Source organism: Scyliorhinus torazame, chromosome 10, assembly GCF_047496885.1.
Source record: "Scyliorhinus torazame isolate Kashiwa2021f chromosome 10, sScyTor2.1, whole genome shotgun sequence".
Classification (NCBI taxonomy): Eukaryota; Metazoa; Chordata; class Chondrichthyes; order Carcharhiniformes; family Scyliorhinidae; genus Scyliorhinus; species Scyliorhinus torazame.
Genome location: NC_092716.1, coordinates 215,570,482 through 215,594,754, shown reverse-complemented (window position 1 = coordinate 215,594,754; position 24,273 = coordinate 215,570,482). Strand labels below are relative to the sequence as shown.

The 24,273-nt window shown below is 47.0% G+C and overlaps 1 protein-coding gene across 1 annotated transcript in view; it reads right to left on the bottom strand.

Annotated features, from left to right (window-relative positions):
* Positions 1-24,026, bottom strand: part of LOC140384563 (uncharacterized) — a 65,401-nt gene extending 41,375 nt beyond the window's left edge. The window contains exons 1-4 of the mRNA XM_072466369.1: positions 23,926-24,026; positions 19,417-19,599; positions 18,335-18,465; positions 7,406-7,469 (exon numbers count right to left, since the gene is read on the bottom strand). Of these exons, the coding sequence (XP_072322470.1) occupies positions 7,406-7,469; positions 18,335-18,465; positions 19,417-19,569 (348 nt within the window). The 5' untranslated portion in view covers positions 19,570-19,599; positions 23,926-24,026. The remainder of the gene's footprint in view (positions 1-7,405; positions 7,470-18,334; positions 18,466-19,416; positions 19,600-23,925) is intronic.
* Positions 24,027-24,273: the final 247 nt, after the last annotated feature.

Here is a 24,273-nt window from a genome sequence, read left to right as displayed (position 1 = left end):
AAGGCAAAATCAGCAACAGTTTGTCCAGCATGAGCTGTCATTGGCTGCACTGCTGGTGTGGAAAAAATGTGCGGATATAGCTGTAGTGAATATTGGTGCATTCCTCTTGGAGTGTAGCCACTACTTGTTATTACTGACCCAGTGTAATTGTTAGGTGATCCATCTCCTGTCATTGTGGCATCTGCTGTCACCCTGAGCATGCCATCAGTGACGTTGTGGCACTCCCTGTCTGGAGTAAAGTCCGGCTTACGTGAATCAGAGTCGGCGTTTGGTTGCTCTCCATCTGGAGTCTGGTCTGTTTTAACTGAGTCAGTGTTGGTTTGTTGATGCTCCCCATACGGAGTCTTAGCAGGTTCACTGGAGTCAGCTGAGATTTCTTGAAGCTGCACGTCTGGAGTCGGAACATGCAGGAATGCATTGACTTGTGGAGAGGTTCGAGCGAATGAGGGTGGAAATATCATGGTGTCACCGGAGGCACCAGTGGTCTCACAGTGATCGTCGAGTGCCTCTGTACACACTAGCTGAGGTCTGTCACTTTGCACATCTTGCATGGGAAGTGGGATGCTGTCTTCACTCGTCTCACATACTGTGGGTAGAGCCTCAGTAGCTGCTTGTTGTTCACTTGGGTTGGGTAAATTGTCAGAGTCGTCATCTGGTGGTGCAAACAATGTGGGTGGACTGGCATTGTCTTGCTGTTGTCCTTCATTTGGGCTTGGACTATCATCGTCGCTTTGTTCTTCACTGTAGCATGATAGACCGTCATGGTCGTCCAGCTGTGCACTGGAGCGTGGTAGACTTTCATAGTCTTCTTGTTGTTTACTTGAACATGGCAGACTTGCATCATCTGCCGCTAGTTGGTCAGAGGAGGTTGCTAGACCCTCATGGTCTTGTTCCTGCAAGGACTGCGCGTCGGAGTCTTGCGTTGCTTCTATCGTGGAGGCTGAACACGAGCTCGCTATGGAGGCTTGTGACACTGGAGCCGCTTCTTGTTCCTGCAAGGACTGCGCTCTGGAGTCTTGCGTTTCTGCAATTGTGGAGTCTGTCCACGAGCTCGCTGTGGAGGCTTGTGACACTGGAGTCACTTCTTGTTCATGCAAGGACTGCGGTGTGGAGTCTTGCGTGTCTTCTTTCGTAGAGTCGGGAACCCTGAGCGGTGCGTGGACCACGCTCTGTGTGGCAGCAGGCCCTCTCTGTGGGCTTGTACCACTCTCTGTCTCTTGGTTTCAGGCCGCAGCATCATCCTGCACCCATGAGTTGGGATGTCGTATATGCTGGGCTGAAGATCCTCAAATCCGAAGAATGAATCCGCGTCTGCGACGGAGACAGTACGGGGGTCGCCAATGTGCAACACGACTAGTTGCGGTTCGGATTTAGTACTGGGGTAGCCTCCCAAGGTGAAAGGTTCGTCTGAGTCGTTGTCTTCTTTGACCATATCATCACAGTTTGCGTCGGAGCTGACATTGGGCTCGCGAGGTACAGAGAAAATGTAAAGGTCGGTTTCAAAGTATTCAAGGTCGGAATCATTGGTTTGGGCTTAGGTAACTGCTTGTTGCAGGGTTCTTCGGAGGTTAATTTCATTTCCTGGTTCAATTTGAGGCATTTTGCTGTCATTCAAGGTGAAGGAAGGTTGTTTTACTGCTTTAAAAGATTTTTTCTTTGATTTGGGACGTTTCCCCTTTAAATGGGCGTGGTCCGGGGCCTCTGACATCATGACACTCGTGACATAGCGCATAGCAAGCGATTGCGCATGCGCAGATCGCTGTTTCTTTACTTTGGGCCTTGTTCTCATTTGCGCATGCGCGGCTTCGTGCAACTGCGCAAGTGCAGTACCTTTAGAAAGATGGCTGCCGATCAAAACTGTTCTCTGCTCCGGGATCTCGGCTTCGTGGTGAGTACTGGTGCTTCTCTTACCTTTTCTTGCTGGTTGGAGTGTGTTTCCTCACAGTATTTGCCGAATTTGTCCAGGACTGCCTGGAAGTCGCTCCTGTTTTGCCCCTTGGAGAACTTGAATTTTAAAAAGATTTCTTCTGCTCTGGCACCGGCGATGGTGAGGAGAAGCTCTGTCCTTTCAGCATCGGCCAGATCTTCGAGTTCGGCTGCCACCAGGAAGATTTCAAACTTTTGCCGGAATGCTCGCCAGTTTTCGCCGAGATCGCTGTGGCACTGGAACTACTGCGGAACCCGAATCTCGAACATCTTTCCTGGGTATCGTTGCTGGTTGTCACTATATGCTGAGGTATGGCTATATGGATTGAAACAGTTCAGTCCTGGTACCATGATTTGTTATGTTGTATGTGTAACATAAGCGGCTTCCTTGTGGTGCACTTGACAAAGGAAGGTTCAGACGTGGAGATAACTTCAACACGTTTATTAAATTATTTACACTTCTATTACTCGGGTTCGACACTAGTGCTAATCCTAACCCAGACTGACTAACCAGTTGCTGCATTCCACGTGGTGGGTGTAATATTGAATCAACCCTGTGTTTCTACTCACTGACTGTCTCCACTGGAAAGAGGCAGATCACGTGTGTGGTGTCCTTTATATATGGGTTGGTGTAATGCCCCCCTGTTGTCGTGTCACCTCCTTGTGTATCGTGAATGTCCATTGGTCATGTCCTATCTACCTGATCTATTGGTTGAGTGAGTGTGTGTGTGATGTCTTTGGTGCTCCCTTTCATGTCTAGCTAGCCTACATGTATTTACATTAATGCACATCACCACAGGGTAGAGCTAATCATCTGAAGCTGTTGAATTCGATGTTGGGACCGGAAGGCCGTATCGTGCCTAACTGGAAGATGAGATGTTGTTCCTCCAGTTTGTGTTGAGCTTCACTGGAACATTGTTACAGGCCAAAGAAAGCCAAAGACAGACATGTGGGCATGGGAACAAGGTCTTGTGTTAAAATGGCAATCAACGAGAAGGTCAGGTCCTGAATGCGCACAGACCGAGAGTGCTCAAGAAAGTGATGACACAGTCTGCGTTTCGTCTCTCCGATATGTAGGAGACCACATTGCGAGCAGCGAATGCAATAGGTCAAATTGGTCTACATGCATTCGGCCTGTGCGCATTCAGGATCCTGACCTTCCTGTTGCTTGCCATTTTACACAAGACCCTGCTCCCATGTCCACATGTCTGTCTTTGACTTTCTTTTGGGGTGGCGTTTGGGTTAAGGTGGGGGGTTTCTCTATTTGTGTTTTCTACTGATATATGGGGGGTTATTGTATCTGGGAGAAATCCTATGTATAATTTCTGCTTGTTGTGTTTTTGTTTCTTTTTCTTGTTGGGGGGGGTTTTGTTGAAAATTTGTTGAAAATTTGAATAAATATATTTTCAAAAAAAAAAAAATGTCTGTCTTTGGCCTGCTACAATGTTCCAGTGAAGCTCAACGCAAACTGGAGGAACAACATCTCATCTTCCGATTAGGCACGCTACAGACTTCCGGTCTCAACATCAAAATTCAACAACTTCAGATGATTAGCTCTACTCCACTTTGACCCATTTGTTTACATCCCATTTCATTTTAACTGTTTATTACCATTTCTTTCTCTTTTGTCTTTATATATATTCACCCCCCCACCCCCCATCTTATCCACCTGTTGTTATCCTTTCTCCTCTTTGCTTCCCCTTCCCCTCCCCCCACATCTACATCTGTCACAGTTTACCCTCTGATGTTAGTTTCTCTACAGTTTGGCCTTTCACAGCTTGTGTTCTCTCTGGGGACTGCCATTAGCATTCTTTCCCCTTGGTTTCTGTGGCTAAAGCACCCGTTTCGCTGGGTTTCTGTGGCTATGACTCATCTTTCATTCTCACTCCACAGTATAAATATTTCCCACTTTCTCTGTCTTTAGCTTTGATAAAGGGTCATCTCTCCCTACAGATGCTGCCAGTCTTGCTGAGATTTTCCAGCATTTTCTTTTTGGTTTCAGGTCCCAGCATCCGCAGTACTTTGCTATTATCCAGTGAAGGACTGTGGTTACAGATTGGGAGAAAGAAAACTCCTCAACGAATAGTACTCTCAACCCCAGCCTGGCTTCTACTCGTCAGCAGATGTAAGGCTCATCTGTAGTCTTGACTACATAGGGTGGTCAATAGGACTTTAAACTAAAGATTGGGGGGGAAGGGAAAGTCAGGGAACCAAGAGGTGAAATAATCAGTGGGAAGCGTAGCTGCTTAGGAATACAAAAAAGCACGAAAAGACAAAACTCAGGAGAGGTTACGATAGTCCCCATCCCACAAGATATGACACAGTGTATGGAAAGGCTCAGTAAACCAAGGTCCACCACACTAAGAAAACAAAAAGGGACGGTCAATAGAGAATTAAAGGTGCTATATTTAAATGCGCGCAGTGTACGGAACAAGGTAGATGAGCTTGTGGCCCAGATTGTGACTGGCAGGTATGATGTGGTAGGCATCACAGAGACATGGTTGCAGGGGGTTCAGGACTGGCATTTAAACATCCAGGGATTCACAACCTATCGAAAAGACAGAGAGGTGGGCAGAGGGGGCGGGGTTGCCTTGTTAATTAGGAATGAAATTAAATCAATAGTACTAAACGACATAGGGTCAGATGATGTGGAGTCTGTGTGGGTAGAGTTGAGGAACCACAAAGGCAAAAAAAAACCATAATGGGAGTTATGTACAGGCCTCCTAACAGTGGTCAGGACCGGGGGCACAAAATGCACCACGAAATAGAAAGTGCATGTCAGAAAGGCAAGGTCACAGTGATCAAGGGGGACTTCAATATGCAGGTGGGCTGGGTAAATAATGCTGCCAGTGGACCCAAGGAAAGGGAATTCATTGAATGTTTACAGGAGGGCTTTTTGGAACAGCTTGTGATGGAGCCCACGAGGGAACAGGCTATTCTGGACTCAGCCAACAGCCAATGGTTATGTAATGAGCCAGACTTGATTAAAGATCTTAAAGTAAGGGAGCACTTAGGAGGCAGTGATCATAATATGGTAGAATTCAATCTCCAATTTGAAAGAAAGAAGGTAGAATCAGATGTAAAGGTGTTACAGTTAAATAAAGGTAACTACAGGGGCATGAGGGAGGAACTGACGGAAATCGACTGGGAGCAGAGCCTAATGGGAAAGACAGTAGAACAGCAATGGCAGGAGTTTCTGGGAGTAATTGAGGACACAGTACAGAGGTTCATCCCAAAGAAAAGAAAGGTTATCAGAGGGGGGATTAGGCAGCCATGGCTGACAAAGGAAGTTAGGGAATGCATCAAAGCAAAAGAGAAAGCCTATAATGTGGCAAAGAGTAGTGGGAAGTCAGAAGATTGGGAAGGCTACAAAAACAAACAGAGGATAACAAAGAGAGAAATAAGGAAAGAAAGGATCAAATATGAAGGTAGGCTAGCCAGTAACATTAGGAATGATAGTAAAAGTTTCTTTAAATACATTAAAAACAAACGGGAGGCAAAAGTTGACATTGGGCCGCTCCAAAATGACGCTGGTAATCTAGTGTTGGGAGACAAGGAAATAGCTGAGGAACTAAATAAGTACTTTGCGTCAGTCTTCACAGTAGAAGACATGAGTAATATCCCAACATTTCAGGAGAGTCAGGGGGCAGAGTTGAATATGATAGCCATCACAAAGGAGAGAGTGCTAGAGAAACTAAGAGGTCTAAAAATTGATAAATCTCCGGGCCCAGATGGGCTACATCCTAGAGTTCTAAAGGAGATAGCTGAAGAAATAGTGGAGGCGTTAGTTATGATCTTTCAAAAGTCACTGGAGTCAGGGAAAGTCCCAGAGGATTGGAAAATCGCTGTTGTAACCCCCCTGTTCAAGAAGGGAACAAGGAAAAAGATGGAAAATTATAGGCCAATTAGCCTAACCTCGGTTGTTGGCAAGATTCTAGAATCCATTGTTAAGGATGAGATTTCTAAATTCTTGGAAGTGCAGGGTCGGATTAGGACAAGTCAGCATGGATTTAGTAAGGGGAGATCGTGCCTGACAAACCTGTTAGAGTTCTTTGAAGAGATAACAAATAGGTTAGACCAAGGAGAGCCAATGGATGTTATCTATCTTGACTTCCAAAAGGCCTTTGATAAGGTGCCTCACGGGAGACTGCTGAGTAAAATAAGGGCCCATGGTATTCGAGGCAAGGTACTAACATGGATTGACGATTGGCTGTCAGGCAGAAGGCAGAGAGTTGGGATAAAAGGTTCTTTTTCGGAATGGCAACCGGTGACGAGTGGTGTCCTGCAGGGTTCAGTGTTGGGGCCACAGCTGTTCTCTTTATATACTAACGATCTAGATGACGGGACTGGGGGCATTCTGGCTAAGTTTGCCGATGATACAAAGATAGGTGGAGGGGAAGGTAGTATGGAGGAGGTGGGGAGGCTGCAGAAAGATTTAGACAGTTTAGGAGAGTGGTCCACGAAATGGCTGATGAAATTCAACGTGGGCAAGTGCGAGGTCTTGCACTTTGGAAAAAAGAATAGAGGCATGGACTATTTTCTAAACGGTGACAAAATTCATAATGCTGAAGTGCAAAGGGACTTGGGAGTCCTAGTCCAGGATTCTCTGAAGGTAAACTTGCAGGTTGAGTCCGTAATTAAGAAAGCAAATGCAATGTTGTCATTCATCTCAAGAGGTTTGGAATATAAAAGCAGGGATGTACTTCTGAAGCTTTATAAAGCATTAGTTAGGCCCCATTTAGAATACTGTGAGCAATTTTGGGCCCCACACCTCAGGAAGGACATACTGGCACTGGAGCGGGTCCAGCGGAGATTCACACGGATGATCCCAGGAATGGTAGGCCTAACATACGATGAACGTCTGAGGATCCTGGGATTATATTCATTGGAGTTTAGGAGGTTGAGGGGAGATCTAATAGAAACTTACAAGATAATGAATGGCTTAGATAGGGTGGATGTAGGGAAGTTGTTTCCATTAGCAGGGGAGACTAGGACCCGGGGGCACAGCCTTAGAATAAAAGGGAGTCACTTTAGAACAGAGATGAGGAGAAATTTCTTCAGCCAGAGAGTGGTGGGTCTGTGGAATTCATTGCCACAGAGGGCGGTGGAGGCCGGGACGTTGAGTGTCTTTAAGACAGAAGCTGATAAATTCTTGATTTCTCGAGGAATTAAGGGCTATGGAGAGAGAGCGGGTAAATGGAGTTGAAATCAGCCATGATTGAATGGTGGAGTGGACTCAATGGGCCGAATGGCCTTACTTCCGCTCCTATGTCTTATGGTCTTATGGTCTTATGACCCCAATCTGCTTTCCTGCCCAAGGGAGCAGGTGGAGCCTCAGCCAACAGCAAGCAGAAATTGGGACTGGTGCTTCTTCTGAGCTAGTCTAATGGATGACTGGCTAAACATCCCCTCAAGCCCACTATTTTATCAGATCCAATTTACAATATACAGTTCATAACTGGAAATTCTTCGATCTTACAAGTGAAGATAATGTTGATACATTAAATGCTTCCTTCAGGTCCCCAGGCCGTGTAGGATTTAATCTGTAAAGAACAAACATATTCACTTTTAGTTATATTGTACAAAGATAATACAAATTTTTACTCATAAATTCGCATCTGATTAATTTGTTTGACTAGAAGGCACTAGAAATTTGGAACAAGAATAAGTCATCTGTTCTGTTAAGCTTGTCTCTTCCACAATTCCTATATAATCCATCCTAGCATGGAATCAACTCCACCTAGGGAATTATCTGAATGAAAAAACTTTTTTTCTTCTTTTTTTTAATATAAATTTTGAATACCAAATTATTATTTTTCCAATTAAGGGGCAATTTAGCGTGTCCAATCCACCTACCCTGCACATCTTTGGGTTGTGGGGGTGAAACCCACGCAGACACGGGATGAAAAATCTTCTTTAACCTTTTCATAGAATTATAGAATCCCTACAATACAGAAGGAGGCCATTCAGCCCATCGGGTCTGCACCGACCCTCTGAAAGAGCACTCTACCTAGGCCCACTGCCCCGCTCTATCCTCGTAACCTGATGTAACCTTTTGATACTTAACCTGCACATCTTTGGACATTCCACTGTATTGATATTCCACTTCACATATCTGCCTAACTATCGTCCCCACTAATTGTTCGAAAGAGAACATTACCAGCTGTAGACTTACCTAAGTGATTGATAACATGACCAAATAATTATTAATGATCTTCAGCTTGTTACAATCCTGTCAGAGGCCTTTAATGTTCAAAGAAGAAATCTGAACACCCAGAAATTAACTGACAGAATTACAATGCAAAATGTCACTTTAAAGCAAAACAATGAACTGTCGAAAGACAAATTAAATCACCACTAAAATAACACTATGGTGGGATTCTCCGATCCCCCACCATGTTTCTCGTGCGGCACAGCATTTGTTGGCGGCGGGATTCTCTCTTCCCGCCACTTGTCAATGGGATTTCTTATAGAAGCCAACCCACAGCGTGGAGAAACCTCGGGCGCAGATGCGCTGCCAGTGGAAAAAGGGAATACCAATGACCAGAGAATTCTGGACTATAGCTTACAAAGGGCAACATTTTTCACCTCGCTTGGTGTAGTGGAGTTACTGATGAGGCAGAGAATTCAGCGTTGTGAAGAAAGCGGGATCGGCACCGGGCGGCTATCTATTTCCGATGATCTGGACCCTGGCTGGCGTTGGGATTGAGTTTTGTGCCCTGCCCCAGCGCCAGTCTGAATGACCCATTTGCATCCACATAGCAGGCACACATCATATTCTCTGGGCCCGCCTGATTCTCCGGTCTTCTGGGCCTCTTTAAGGGAGTTGTCCCCAAATAGGGCTATCCTCCCCTCCATAATGAAAGACCGAACCACCCCACCCCCACCACCGCCTTTTACCGCAAGCTCACGGATAACCTCATAATGCTCCACTTCTCCAGCTTTCACCCTAAAGACATTAAAGAAGCCATCCCCTGTGGACAAGCCCTCCGTATACACAGGATCTGCTCAGATAAGGAGGAATGTAACGTACATCTACAGACGCTGAAAGACGCCCACGTAAGAACGGGATATGACGCTCAACTCAGCAATCGTCAGTTCCAAAGCGCCACAACAAAAAAACGCACCCTCACCCTCAGAAGACAAACACGGGACACAACTGACAGAGTACCCTTCGTCGTCCAGTACTTCCCCGGAGCGGAGAAACTATGACATCTCCTTCAGAGAATTCAACACATCATTGATGAAGACGAACATTTTGCCAAGGCCATCCCCACGCCCCCACTACTTGACTTCAAACAACTGCGCAACCTCCAACAGACCATTGTTTGCAGCAAACTACCCAGCCTTCAGGAGAACAGCGAACACAACACCACAGAACCCTGCCCTGGCAAACTCTGCAAGGGATGCCAGATTATTGACATGGATACCACCATTACACGTGAGAACACCATCCACCAACTACATGGACATACTCGTGCGACTTGGCCAACATTGTCTACCTTATACGCTGCAGGAAAGGATGTCCCGAGGTGTGGTACATTGGCGAGACCATGCAGACGCTGCGACAACAGATGAACGAACATCGCGCAACAATCACCAGGCAGGAATGTTCCCCGTCCAATCGGGGAACATTTCAGCAGTCAAGGGCATTCAGCATCTGATCTTTGGGTAAGCGTTCTCCAAGGCGGCCTTCAGGACGCACTACAACGCAGAATCGCCGAGCAGAAATCGATAGCCAAGCTCTGCACACATGAGTACGGCTTCAACCTAGACCTTGGATTCATGTCTCACTTCATTTAATACCCCACCATCTGGCCTGGGCTTATGAAATCCTACCAACTGTCCTGGGTTGAGACAATTCACACCTCTTTAACCTGTGATTAGCCCTCTCCCCAGTCGCACCGTCTGGACTTGTAAAGACTTAATTACCTGCAAAGACTCTCATTCAAAGTATTACCTTGCATTATTGGCTTTCTCTTTAAATGCTGTGTTTGTGTAACCTACCTCTTCACTCATCTGATGAAGGAGCTGTGCTCCGAAAGCGAGTGATTCCAAATAAACCTATTGGACTTTAACAGAATTTAATGATTACATAAGTGTCCCCAGCTGCCCCACTCTCCCGATGGTGCAGCCCCACTCTCCCCCCCTCCCAGACCCTTCCCCCCCCCCCCCACTATTCCCTCCCAACACACCATCACCCCCGAACCCCCTACCACGCCTTATTCCCCCAGTGCCCCCTCAGTGATCCTCGACATGCTTAGCCCCCCATGCACTAGCATTGCATCCCCAGGATGCACATCAGAGGTGGAAGCAGCCTGCTGCTTACAGTGTCCCATCGCCTTTAATGTCCCTTTGCTGAGGGCTCTGGGGGCGAAGATCCCCAGCGCACTTGCCGACGGCACATGTCCCACCATACCGCATTGTACCGGGTACTGACTCCGAGAGGCAGCATTGTCAGGGGTGGTGGAACTAAGGGGAGTTGGTGGTCGCTGTCGCCGCTCCGTAGGATGGCTCAGGGTTGACACCCAGTGCCCCATCCTCCCTGTCGGTGCCCTTGGGGCCCTGGGAATCACCTCTGGATGGAAGGGCAGCTAGATCGAGTCCCGACTGACCCTGGCAATGTCTGCAACATGGTGTCGACGCCCTTGGCGATGCTCCTCAGTGACTGGGACTAGCTCTGCAGTGCCTCGGCTATGCCCATCTGGGACTGGGACATGCTCCGCAGAGCCTCATCCAGGTCCACTTGGTATTGGGTGACTGGGACATGCTGTCGAGGCACTCAGCCATGGCCGTCATTGACTGAGCCATGCTTTGAACACCTCCACTCATGCTGCCGACATTGTGCACAAAGCTCTCCACTGCGGCCGCTACCCTAACAGTATTGGCCTCGGTGCCACGCATTGCCAGCGCCATCTACTGCGCCCGTAGCCTCTGGGACTCCTCCAATTGGCTATGGATCTGCTGGAATGCCACTGCCGTCCCCCTCTAAATCTCATAGCCGTACCCTATCATTTTGCATCAGTTCGGGGTAAACCCGTTCTAGAGGCTCAGCACCCGACTGGTACCCGGCTGGGTCCTGAGATCTAGCAGACCTCCAACTACTATTTCGCCTGGGCATTCCTGCCTCCACCTGATGCGCAACTGTGTTGTGTTCACCAGAATGTGCCCCAGAAGCCTGCCCACTAATGTTGCTCACCGTGATGTGTGTCTCTGCGCCGATTAAGCTGTGCCGCGATATCGGTGACATCCTCGGAGATCTCCTACAAGGTATTCTAGGGTGCCCCCCCCCCCCCCCCCCCCACCTCCCAAGATAAGGATCCTGCGGGAGAATGGACATATGGGCAGTGGGAGGGATGGGTCAGTCTGTATGGCAATAATAACATGTTGGACAGGTCATCTGGGTGGGACCGGTGGATCCTGACTTCTACGATGGTCACTGCTCTCTTCTCAGCCACCCCCGTGACATCCAAGGCCCATTTCTAATAGGGGGTGAGGACTCTGGCATCCAGCACCCTGCTGCCCATCTGGGCCTTCTCCTCACGGTTCTAGGCCAACTTCTCCTGCAGGGACACAGAGGAGGCATGATTAGCCGCATGCATGGTTCATTGCGGGGGTGGGGTCTTGGGGAGATGGGCTGTCTGGATGGGGGGGGGGGGGGATGGGGCGGCATAGGTAGCATTGCTGGCCATGGGTTGGCAAGAACCCAGAACAGTGCTGGGCATATTCTCATGGGGAGGCAGAGGGTCGGAGGTCTGGTGCAAACTCGCCAGAGCAGCCTGATGGAGGTTGTTGATCTTCTTGCGGCACTGGATGCCGGTCCTCCTGGTCACGTTGCCTGAGCCAACTGCCGTGGCATTGGCTGGCCTGTGCCTGACACCGCCCCCCCCCCCCCCGAGATCTTTCTGGGGAACAGGGCATCCTGCCTGGCCTCGACCACTTTGAGTACTGTGCCCAGGTCAGCATCCCTGAATCGTGGGGCTGGTCTCCTCGGAAGCGTAGCCGCGAGCTGAGTGGGGTTGGCTGTGCAGGATCAGTTTAAGTGCTGCCCTCCTTGTTATCACGGAGCAGGCGAGCGCCGTCCCGGCAAATCAGCTGATTTGTGGCGATAAGCCTGTGGGGCTTATCGTGGCTCAATTAATGTTTTATCACGGTGACAGCCTCACCAGGCCGAGCGTCGAGAAGCTCGTGGCAGTTCCCGCTCGCTACCACACTTAGAAACATTTCCGTTAAATTGAGCCCAGACTCCTGTCAGGTGATCCTCAGGTTAAATCACCACCAGTCAGCTCTCCCCCTCAAAGGGGAAGGCAGGCTATCGTCATCTGGGACTATGGCGGCTTTACTGACCATAAATTTATGTGCACTAGTTATTAATGCCTCTACAAAGGGGAAATGTTTCTTCCTATCTATATCCTAATTTTGCACACCTTCGATCCATCCTCAGCCTTGTCTGCTCTCTGGAAAACAATCCCAGCATGTACATCCTCTATTCATAGCTGAAATGTTCCAGTGCAGGCAACCTCCTGGTGAATCGCCTCTGCACCTTTTCTAATGCAATCACATCCTTCCTTTGATGTGGTGGCCAGAACTAGACACAGTACTCTAGCTGTGGCCTAATGAGTGTTTTATACAGCCCCATCATATAATCAATGCCCCGGCTAATAAAGGCAAGTATCCCATATGCCTTCTTAACCACCTGATCTATCTTTCCTGCTGCCTTCAGGGACCTGTGGACATGCACCTTAAAGTCCCTCTGGTCCTTTGTACTTCCTAGCATCCTACTGTTCAATGTGTATTCCTGTGCCTTGTTCTTCAGCGAAATAAATCTTCCAGTTTACCCTTTCTATCTTTGTCTTGTCCTGAATACTGTAGCCACCGGGGTTGGCCACTTCCCGACTTTAAAATGGTGACCCGCAAAGACTACAGGGAAATTCAGTCAACACAGGCAAAACAAGCAGGTGCAAAGTTTCCTGTGTATCAGAACTTGCAGGAACCCAGACAGCACTGAAACTGACAACCATCTACAGATTAATGAGCGATCCCCGGGAACAATTGGAAACATTTAGTAATACAAGGTCAAGCCAGACTCCTCGGCGCCAGCAGGAGCCAAGACAAAGGAAGGCCAGCGGACACTTAGGGACCGCCCAGTGATCAGGGAACAGCTCCAGTATTGGAGAAATCGATCCAAGTGATCAGAACGTAGTCCAATCACTTGGAACCAGGTACGGGGTCCGCCCCGAAGGGCGTGAAGCCCCTGGGGACTATAAAATAGAGTCCCCAAGTTCAATTCATCCTTCTTGGCAGGGTCACTCAGCAGCTCGAAACAACCCTTGACAGTGACCTGCCTAGTTGCTACATCAACCAAGTAAGTCTCCAGTCAATGCTCACTACGAGATAGGCGCTCCTAGCTACCAGTCTATACCAGCTTTGAAGCCTGCAGACTCAGAACCTGAACGAAAGGCCATTTGTTCCCCTGACCTGGTGGGCCAGTTCCAAAGCTAAGTATAAGCCTTTTAGTGTTAGAGATAGTCTAGTAAGTAGAGTTTTATGCATGAGTAGTGATTGACTGTGTATAATAAATGTGTTTTGATTTGAAACTTACTAACTGGTGTATTGAGTTATTGATCAGCACTTGAACTTGAACCTCGTGGTGGTATCATAAAGATACCTGGCAACTCTAGACGAAAGGTTATAGAAACAGAAAATTAAGTAAAGACACAACGAGCAACATTTACTGCTGTGTCTGAGCCAAATTAAGAACCAACCAAAAGTTAGTAACAATACCGGCTCTCAATCACAGGCTGTGCCATGGACAATCAGTCCAGCATTTACTCTGCCTCAGGTGTGTGGTAGTCACCACTAGTTGTATTACATGTATTACGGCACTGCCCGTATAGTAGCGGTACATGGGTAAATCCCTGCCTGCTGGCTCCGCCCAGTAGGCGGTGTATAAATGTGTGTGCTCGCCGTGCTGCAGCCATTCTGGTTCCAGCTACAGGAGGCACAACATCTTTGCTCATTAAAGCCTCGATTATTTCACTACTCTCGTCTTTGTGGTAATTGATAGTGCATCAAGGTGTATAGTTGTCTTTATCTCTCGATTTCCTGAAACGTTAATCCTGCTTCTCTCTCCACAAATGCTGCCAGAATGTTGGGATTTTCCACTTTTCTCTGTTTTTATTTACCATAACGATTTCAGAGATGAGGGTTTTTAATAACATGGAAAAACTGAAGAAGTTGGAATTTTTCTCCTTACAGCATTGAAGGTTAAGGAGAGGTTTAACACAGAATCATTGCCATGTAGAAGGATGCCTTTTGGCCCATTATTTCTGCACTCGCTCTCCAACGAGCAAGATGACTTAGTGACATTTCCCTGTCCTTTTCCTGTACATTGTTTCAAATAATAATAAGTTTTATCATTGTCACAAGGAGGCTTACAGTAACACTGCAAAGAAGTTACTGTGAAAATCCCCTAGTCGTCACGCTCCGGCGCTTTTTCGGGTACACTGAGGGAGAATTTAAAATGTCCAAATTACCTAACAGCACATCTTTCGGGACATGTGGGAGGAAACTGGAGCACCCGGAGGAAACCCACACAGACACGTTGAGAACGTGCAGACTTCGCACCAACAGGGACCCAAGCCGGGAAACGAACCTGGGACCCAGGCGCTGTGAAGCAACAATGCAAACTACTATGTTACCGTGCCGGCCTCTTGAATACCTCACTTGAACCTCCCTCCACTGTACTTCCAAGCAGTGACTTCCAGACTGCAACCACTCGCGTTGTTTCTCACATCACATTTACTTCTGTTGCACATCACTTTGTGCCCTCTTTTTATTGATCCTATGAATGGGAATGGTTTCTCCCCATCTTCTCTGTCCAGCCTCCTCAATTTTGAATATGTCTATCAAACCTCCTCTTAGACTTCTTCTTTCCAAGGGGAACAGTCCCAACCTCTTCAGTCTATCTTCGTAACTGAAGTATCTCACCATTTGAACCACCCTTGTAAGCCCCTTGTGCACGCTCTCCAATGCAGTCACATCAAGCCGATAGTGTGGTGCCCAGAACTGTCCACAATATTCCATCTGAGGTCTAAATGGTGTCTATACTAGGTCATCAGAACCTCTTTGCTCTTGTACTCTATGCCCCGATTAATACAACACACGGTGCAATATGATTTATTATTTGGTTTCTCCACCTGTCTTGCTACCTTCAATGATCTATGCACATATATACCCAGGCCTTTCTGCTCCTGCACCCCTTAAGAATTTTGCCCCTTATTTTATATTGTCTCTCCATGTGCTTTGTACCAAATTGCTTCACCTCGCACTTCTCTGCATTGAACTTCACCTGCCGCCTATCTGCCCACTTCACCAATTGTCTATTCCTTTTCAATTTCTACACTGTCTTCTCAAAAATGAGAGGATCTTTACTTTAATGGTAAAATAAAAGCAAAATACTGTGGATGCTGCTAGACCTGCTAAATTTGTCTGGCATTTTTATTTCAGGTTTACAGCATCCACAGTATTTTGCTTTTATATTACCATTATAGTAAAAGCTCCTCTCATTGTTGTGACCTAACCAACGACTTATAAAATTAGCATCCTTGTTTTTGCACTCTACACTTCTATTTGTGCCCTTCAGGCACATCGAAATATAGGAAATAGGAGCAGGAGGAGGCCATGCAGCCCTTTGAGCCTGCTCCGCCATTCATTATGATCATGGCTGATCATCCAACTCAATAGCCTAATCCTGCCATCCCCCCATATCCTTTGATTCAGTTCACCCCAAATGCAATATCTAACTGCTTCTTGAAAACATACATTCTCTGGTCGTGCCCCCCTGCCGACTGGAAATTCCCGCCCGAGGTCAATGGACCTTGCATGATCCACGTCTTGCCCGTGGCGATCTTGCGGCGGACGCGGCGAAGAATGTAGTCCTATATTTTGGCCTCAACTAATTCCTGTGGTAATTAATTCCACAGTCTTACTACCCTCTGGGTGAAGAAAGTTCTCCTCATCCTAGGTCTAAATGATCTAGCCCGTATCCTCAGACTGTGATCCCTGGTTCTGGACACCCCCACCATCAGGGACACTCTTATTGCATCTATCCTGTCTAGTTAGACTTTTATAGGTTTCTATGAGATCCCCCCTCATTCTTCTGAACTCCAGTGAATACAATCCTACCTGACTCAATCTTTCCTCATATGATCATCCCGACCTCCCAGGAATCAGTTTGGTAAACCTTCGCTGCACTCCCTCCAGAGCAAGAACATCCTTCCTCAGATAAGGAGACCAAAACTGCTCACAGCATTCCAGGTGTGGCCTCACCAAGGTCCTGTGTAATTGAAACAAGACATCCCAACTCCTGTACTCAAATCCTCTCGCTATGAAGGCCAATCTACCATTTGCCTTCTTTACCGACCGCTGCACCTGCATGCTTACCTAGAGTGACAGGTGAATGAGAACAGTCAGGTCTCGTTGCACATTCCCCTCCTAATTTATGGTCATTCAGATAATAGTCTGCCTTCCTGTTTTTGCTACCAAAGTGGATGACCTCACATTTATCCAAATTATACTACATTTGCCATTCATTTGCCCACTCACTCAACTTGTCCAAATCACAATGAAGGATCTCCGCATCCTTCACACAATTGACCCTCCCACCCAACTTTGTGCAAATTTGGAGATATTACATTTTGTTCCCTCACCCAAATCATTAATATATATTGTGAATAGCTGGGGACCCAGCATTGATGCCTGCGGTATCCAACTACTCACTGCCTGCCATTTGGAAAAATAAGAACATAAGAACATAAGAACTAGAAGCAGGAGTAGGCCATCTGGCCCCTCGAGCCTGCTCCACCATTCAATGAGATCATGGCTGATCTTTTGTGGACTCAGCTCCACTTTCCGGCCCGAACACCATAACCCTTAATCCCTTTATTCTTCAAAAAACTCTCTATCTTTATCTTAAAAACATTTAATGAAGGAGCCTCTACTGCTTCACTGGGCAAGGGATTCCAAAGATTCACAACCCTTTGGGTGAAGAAGTTCCTCCTAAACTCAGTCCTAAATCTACTTCCCCTTATTTTGAGGCTATGCCCCCTAGTTCTGCTTTCACCCGCCAGTGGAAACAACCTGCCCGCATCTATCCTATCTATTCCCTTCATAATTTTATATGTTTCTATAAGATCCCCCCTCATCCTTCTAAATTCCAACGAGTACAGTCCCAGACTACTCAACCTCTCCTCGTAATCTAACCCCTTCACCTCTGGGATTAACCTAGTGAATCTCCTCTGCACACCCTCCAGTGCCAGTACGTCCTTTCTCAAGTAAGGAGACCAAAACTGAACACAATACTCCAGGTGTGGCCTCACTAACACCTTATACAATTGCGGCATAACCTCCCTAGTCTTAAACTCCATCCCTCTAGCAATGAAGGACAAAATTCCATTTGCCTTCTTAATCACCTGTTGCACCTGTAATCCAACTTTTTGCGACTCATGCACTAGCACACCCAGGTCTCTCTGCACAGCAGCATGTTTTAATATTTTATTATTTAAATAATAATCCCTTTTGCTGTTATTCCTACCAAAATGGATAACCTGTTTATTCCTACACTTTGTTTCTTGTCTGCCAACCAGTTTTCGATCCATCTCAATACAGAACCCCTAATCCCATGCGCTTTAATATTACATGCCAATCTCTTATGTGGGAATTTGTTGAACGCCTTCTGAAAGTCCAAATAAACCACATACACTGGCTCCCCCTCATCAACTCTACTAATTACATCCTCGAAGAATTCCAGTAAATTTGTCAAGTACGATTTTCATGCTCACTCTGTCGGATCCTGCCACTATTTTCAAAAGTGCTCTGCTATAAAATCTTTGACAATGGATTCTCGAATTTTCCCCACTACCGATGTCTGGCTGGCTGGACTATAATTCCCTGTTGTCTCTCTAACCCCCTTTTTAAATAGTGGGGTTACAATAGCTACCCTCAAATCTGTAGAAACTGTTCCAGATTCTATAGAATCTTGGAAGATGACCAGCGATGCACCTGCTATTTCTAGGGCCACTTCCTCAAATACACTAGGATGCAGAATATCAGGCCCTAGGGATAAATCAGCCTTCAATCCCATCATTTACCCAACAACATTTCTCTACGAATATTCATCTCCTTCAGCTCCTCCCTTTCACTAGACCCTGCATTCCCCAACATTTCTGTTGTCTGATTTGTGTCCTCATTTGTGAAGACAGAACCAAGGTATGTGTTTAGTTGCTCAGCCATTTCTTTGTCCCCATGACAAATTCCCCATTTTTGACTGTAAGGGACCAACATTTGCCTTTACCTACTCATCGTTACATAAAATAATTTTGCCAGAGTTATTCTTAGGCTTTTATACCTTTCTGTCTCTGCTGCAACCCAGCCATGATTTATATCCTCAGAGTCCATTGAACGGGCACGAGCATACTGGTCTTTAATGTCACTTGGAAGTGCGAAGAATTTTTTGCAGATATCCATCACTTCAGTTACCTAAGGAGCAATTATATTTTAAATACGATGAAATATGTTTTGCATCTTTGATCTGATAACATTAGCATCTCACTCTATTTTCATCATAAGTTTCTTTTTTTTCTTCTTTTTCTGTGTTGATGGAAAATGAAAAGGAGGGTGTTTGTCGGCATGTGCAATTGATTCTTTACGATGCTTCAAGCAGGATCTTTAGGAAAACAGAGAAACAGAAAGGTTTCAAACATATTGTACTGTGAGAATATTGGGTACCAATTAGAAACAGGACAATGATAATGTGCAAGCTGTTTACAGCAATATTTTATCTGAAGATATTTCGATGGGATGGGAACTTATGGAGTTCCCTCAGAAGATATTGGAAAGCGCCCTTGAAAGGAAATAATGACAGAGAGATCCTGGGATCGTCTTTGTGAGTATTTAAGTAAAAGAGAGACATTAAATTGATAATTGCAAGGGTCAACATAAGGGACAGCACAATGTCTTGTGAAATGTATGGTTACAGACTGAATAAGTTACAACGCCCAACGGGTTTATCTCCATATGAAGAATTTTAATGGAAAAAACAGAGAAATTATGGTCTGGATTCTTCTGCCTACCGCAAGAATGCCACGGGCGAGATGCTGACAATGGAAAAATCCATTGACCTTGGGCTGGATTCTCCTGGCGCCAGGCGAACGGAGAATCCAAATATTGGAAATGTGCTTGCAAGATTCAGATATTGCTTATAACTGCTCTCAAATTGTTTCTTCAGTTGATGATGTTATCAAACCTCGAAAGCATCATTGATCTTATAACATTGATATGGTTTATTATTGAGTAGCTGTAATGTCACCCTTTACATTGCCATTATGACACAAAAGAAAGAAAGCACATACACAAGTTCATTAAATGTGCATTCACATAGTTAATGAGCACTGTTAGTAAACATATTGAAACATTAAGATGATTACACACCTTTTGATCTTTGATCCCAGTGTTTGTGATGTACACAAACCCAATGTCACGGAAGGCTCTTATGACCTCTGTGCTTAAACGTTCCATTTCAATGGCTGAAGGCTCAGCTTTTCCTAGGCCAAATGAGCCAAAGTCAACCACGTCAATGTTCATCCTATTCCGAGGATTCTGGCTTCGTAAGAGCTTTTAGTACATAAAAGGTAGAACAAAATGATTGAAGGAGAAATGCCAAAAAGTCCCTGCTTGTCCCTTTCCCCTCCCTCTCTTTTCCCATTCTCTCCCAATCCGCTACCTCTTTGTTCACTTCTGTCCCTCTTTCGAAAGAAAAAGAAAAGCAACAGATAGACGTAATGTAGCTACAAATTTACAATTGGGAATGAAAAACACATTCACTAAAATTGGGTCTGCATTTTCCAGCAGGTAGAGGGTACTCGGGAGGATCCCAAACATGTGCACCCTAGCAGCGTGTCCACCAATGCACCTTTATGTGAGGCGGCCTCCTAATGGGTCATTTCTGCTTTTGTCACCCATTAAGGAAGGTGGGGGGAATAGGGAATTGGAGGCTCAATAAGACGGATTTGCCTTGGCTCGCTGTCCAGCAGCCCCACTGGGAGAGGTGGGTGCGACAGAGGCAGAGCTGAGGGTAGGGGCACCTCAAACTGCAAAGGTCGCAGAAGGATCCAGAACAAAGAAAGTCCAGAACTGTTGGATCCATTAGCCTGAAGGGGCAACCTTTGCATAAGAATAGCCATTTCAGCCTCATATTTCAGGGGCATGGAGAGCAGGATCTGATCTGCTGCCCTCCCTGTCAGATCCTTCCCAAATGACCGGAGTCTTACCCCATTCGCACGCTGCCCTCGAGCTAACTGTGGTGGTGAAGAGAACATTGTCTGTTATATATGTGGGTTTTTATAGTTGTGTGAAATGTCTCTTTAAGAAGGGAGTCACACGACATGTGTGACGTCATCAGCTACTTTGAGGGTATTTGCATGATAGCACATTGGCTAGCACTGTTGCTTCACGGCGCCACCGACCCAGGTTCGATTCCCGGCTTGGCTCACTATCTGTGCGGAGTCTGCATGTTTTCCCCGTATCAGCGTTGATTTCCTTTGGGTCTTCTGGTTTCCTCCCACAAGTCCTAAAAGATGTGCTTTTAGGTGAATTGGACATTCTGAATTCTCCCTTGGTGTATCTGAACAGGCGCCATAGTGTGGCGACGAGGGGATTTTCACAGTAACTTCACTGCAGTTTTAATGTAAGCCTACTTGTGACACTAAATAAAGATTATTATTATTTGAAATATTTACCATAGATTATTATTAGTAGTACTAACTCTTGTACAGTGAAGACTATCCAATAAACCTCTGTTAATGTTGCTTTCCACCCATATGCATCAGCAATCTATTTCTTTTGTACAGTTAATCCAAAGATACAACAGTTGTCCAACTCCTTGTGGAATGTGCCTTTGCAAAGACGGTCTGGTGAGATGAGGTGGTTTTTGTCGAAGTTCATTCTGAGCAGTTCCCGAAACGGACTCTCTGCTCTACGGGCTGTTCCCAAGGACGCACATTGGACAAACATCAGCTGTTGTTGGAGGATCATCAATTTAAAGACTTCTTCTTCTGCCAAAACCTGTTGGTTTCCCAGCAAAGGAGTTGTCCTTGACCGAGTGTTGCAGACTGGCTCCTTCCAAAGACCAGGACTACAAGCTGAGGGATGCACTACAGCTTGGGGCAGCTGCCACAGAGGAGCAATAGGGGAAGGTCGCTGTCTGAGATGTTTCAGCCATATTGAAATGAGGGGAGTGGAACTTGGGCTGTATGACTCACATTGAATGTATACAGTGAATATTATGGGTGGGATTCTTCGTCGGCAGGATCCTCCGCTTCACCGGCAGCGCACTCACGCCCGTGGATTTCCCAACAACGGAAAATCAAGGGATGGGAAATCCCAGTGGTCTGTGGCTGGGATGGAGGATCCTGATGCCGGTGGGGTCGTGCTGTGCCATGCCAGAAAACGAGTTTGGTGGAACGGAGGAACCCACAATTGTATGGATCATACCCAGAATGCAACATGATTTATGCAGCGAACCTGAATATTATTGCGCTTTCATTTCACATATATACACAAAATAATGATAATCGATATTATTGTCACAAGTAGGCTTACATTAACATTGCAATGAATCAGAAGAACAAAACAATTCAATTAACAGCCACGACCCGCCTGCTCCCTGACAGCAACACCCTGCCACTTCTCGCCATCCCATTTTAACCCCCATACCTCTCCCTAAAATCCCCTCCCCTTGCTGACCCCTCAAGCTTCCTTAAAGAACTTGACCTTCTCCAGCCTCGGGAATTCTGCCACCTCGGGACCCGGAACAACCCCCACACCCAACACCTCGGGCATCACATCTGAGAACCCCTGCCAAGTCCCCTCAATCTTGGACACGCCCATAACATGTGGACGTGATTGGCGGGCCCCTCCGCGCGCACTGCCACACCTATTCTCTAACCCCGCAAAGAACGTACTCATCCTCGCCACCATCATATGAGCCCTATGCACCACATCAAACTGGATTAGGTTAACATCACATCACGAGGACGCGTTCATCCTCTGCAAGGCCTCCACCCACGTCTCAGCCACCCTCCCCTCCCAGCTCCTCCTCCCATTTACACTTAATGTACCCCACTAGGGCCCCCTCCCACTCCATTGATTCCTTATAATTATCCAACACCTTCCCCTCCCCAATTTCATCCTTCGATAGCAACGTGTCCTGCAACCCCAGGGGCAACAGCCCAGGAAAGGACAGTACCTCATTCCTCACGATGTTCTGAACCTGCAGGTGCCTAGAGCCCTTCCCCTGGGCAACTCATACGCTTCCTCCAAGTCTTCCAGTCCCACAGATTTGTCATCTATAAACAAATCCCCAAAGTGCTCAATTCCCGCCTGTCACCTTCCCCAAAACCTCGCATGCAGCCCCGTCGGCTCAAACCTATAGTTATTGCAAACTGGTGCCCACACCGAGGCACCCTCCAGCCCCAAATGCTGCTTCCACTGCCCTCACACCCTGAGGGCTGACACCACCACTGGGCTCACGGAGTACCTGGCCGGCGAGAACGGTAAATGCGGCAACAAAAGCCCTCAAACCCATTCCCCTGCATGATGTTGCCTCCACGGTTACTTCCTCATCATTGCAATGTTTGCCACCCAGTAATAATTTATCATATTCGGCAATGCCAGCCACCCCCTCCGCCCGTTCCAAAAACGCCCACCGACCCGTGAGGTCTTCCCTGCCCATACAAACCTGGAGGTCAGCCCATTGACCTTCCTAAAGAATGACTTGGGGACAAAGATCGGGAGGTTCTGAAACACAACCAGAAATGTAGGAAGCACCGTCATTTTCACTGTCTTCACCAATCCTGCCAGTGACAGCAGCAACCACCTCTAAAGACCTTCCTTCATCTGCTCCACCAGTCGAGCCAAGCTCAGTTTATGTAGCTGCGCCAAGTTCCGTGCCACTTGGATACACAAATACCTGAAACGAGCCCCCACCACCCTAAACATCAACTCCCCCAGCTGCCTTTCCTGCCCTCTGGCATTAATCGGGAACACCTCACTCTTTCCAATGTTCCATTTATATCCCCAAATCTATCTGAATTCCCCCAAAATCTCCATAATACCTCAAATGCAAAACATACAACAACAGGTCGACCGCGTGCAGTGCAATCCCATTCTCGGCACCCTCCACCCCCGCTCAATCCTTCTCCAGCCCCCTCAACACCTATGCGCCATTGCCAACAGCTCTACTGCCAAGGCGAAAAGCAACAGGGAAATTGGGCACCCTGCCTCGTCCCCGGTTTAACTCCCTTCCAGGTACACTTCTTGTTCTGCCTCACCCATCATAGGATATTTTCTTTATCTAAAACGTGATGCAGCCACACCACCATCACCCTCGGCGGCTCCCCCACCAGCGGCCTCCTCCTCAGATCCCTGCACGTTTGGTTCACCTTGAGAGGCCGATCAAAGGCCCCCTCCCCCATCAACCTCTCCAGCATACTCGCCACATACACAGCAGCCTCCACACCATCGATGCCTTCAGGCATCCCAACAATCCTCACATTTTGCCTCCAGGAGCGGTTCTCCAGGGCCTCCACCTTCAGCCTCTTCTAGCTTTCCCTCATCACTCTCTACTCTGCCGCTAATGAGGCCAGCTGCTCCTCATGCTCCCCCCAGTTTCTGAATCACCCGATCCTGGAACTCCAGCCTCTGCTCAACTCGCTTAATCACTAATCTCAGCGGCTCCACCCCCTTGGTCAGGTCTTCCAGGGCCCCGTTCCTCTGCCGCTGAAAACTATTATTCAAGAACTGCACCAGCTGCTTGGTCGACCACTCAGTGGGCAGTGGGCCCCCCTTCTCTCTCCCTATTGCGCACCACAAAACTTCTCCATAATGTTATTAAATGTTGAAACTATTTAAAACTTATTTTTCAGATTTTAGTTCACTTACCTCTTTGTTCGACTGCTTCAAAAGGTTTGTCCTTCGATGTGTTCGTAAATGAACTGAAGAGACGTTAAATATTGCACTGCAGTTAAACAAACATTTGTGAGCATTACGCTGGATTGAATCAATAACTTGACTCAAGGACAATATTCATGTTACTCTTGCAAGGGAATCACTTCTCTGGTTGAGTTAACACAAGGGGCTGGATTCCCGGGCGTTTTACGATGCCAAAATCAGCGCCGAACCTTCACCGAGTCCGGGACCTGTGAGGGGCTTGCGTTGGGTAAAACTTCTGGCTCCTGTGCCAAAGCCAGCTGGAAAATGGCCAGGCCTGCAGTAGTTGTGCCGGACAAC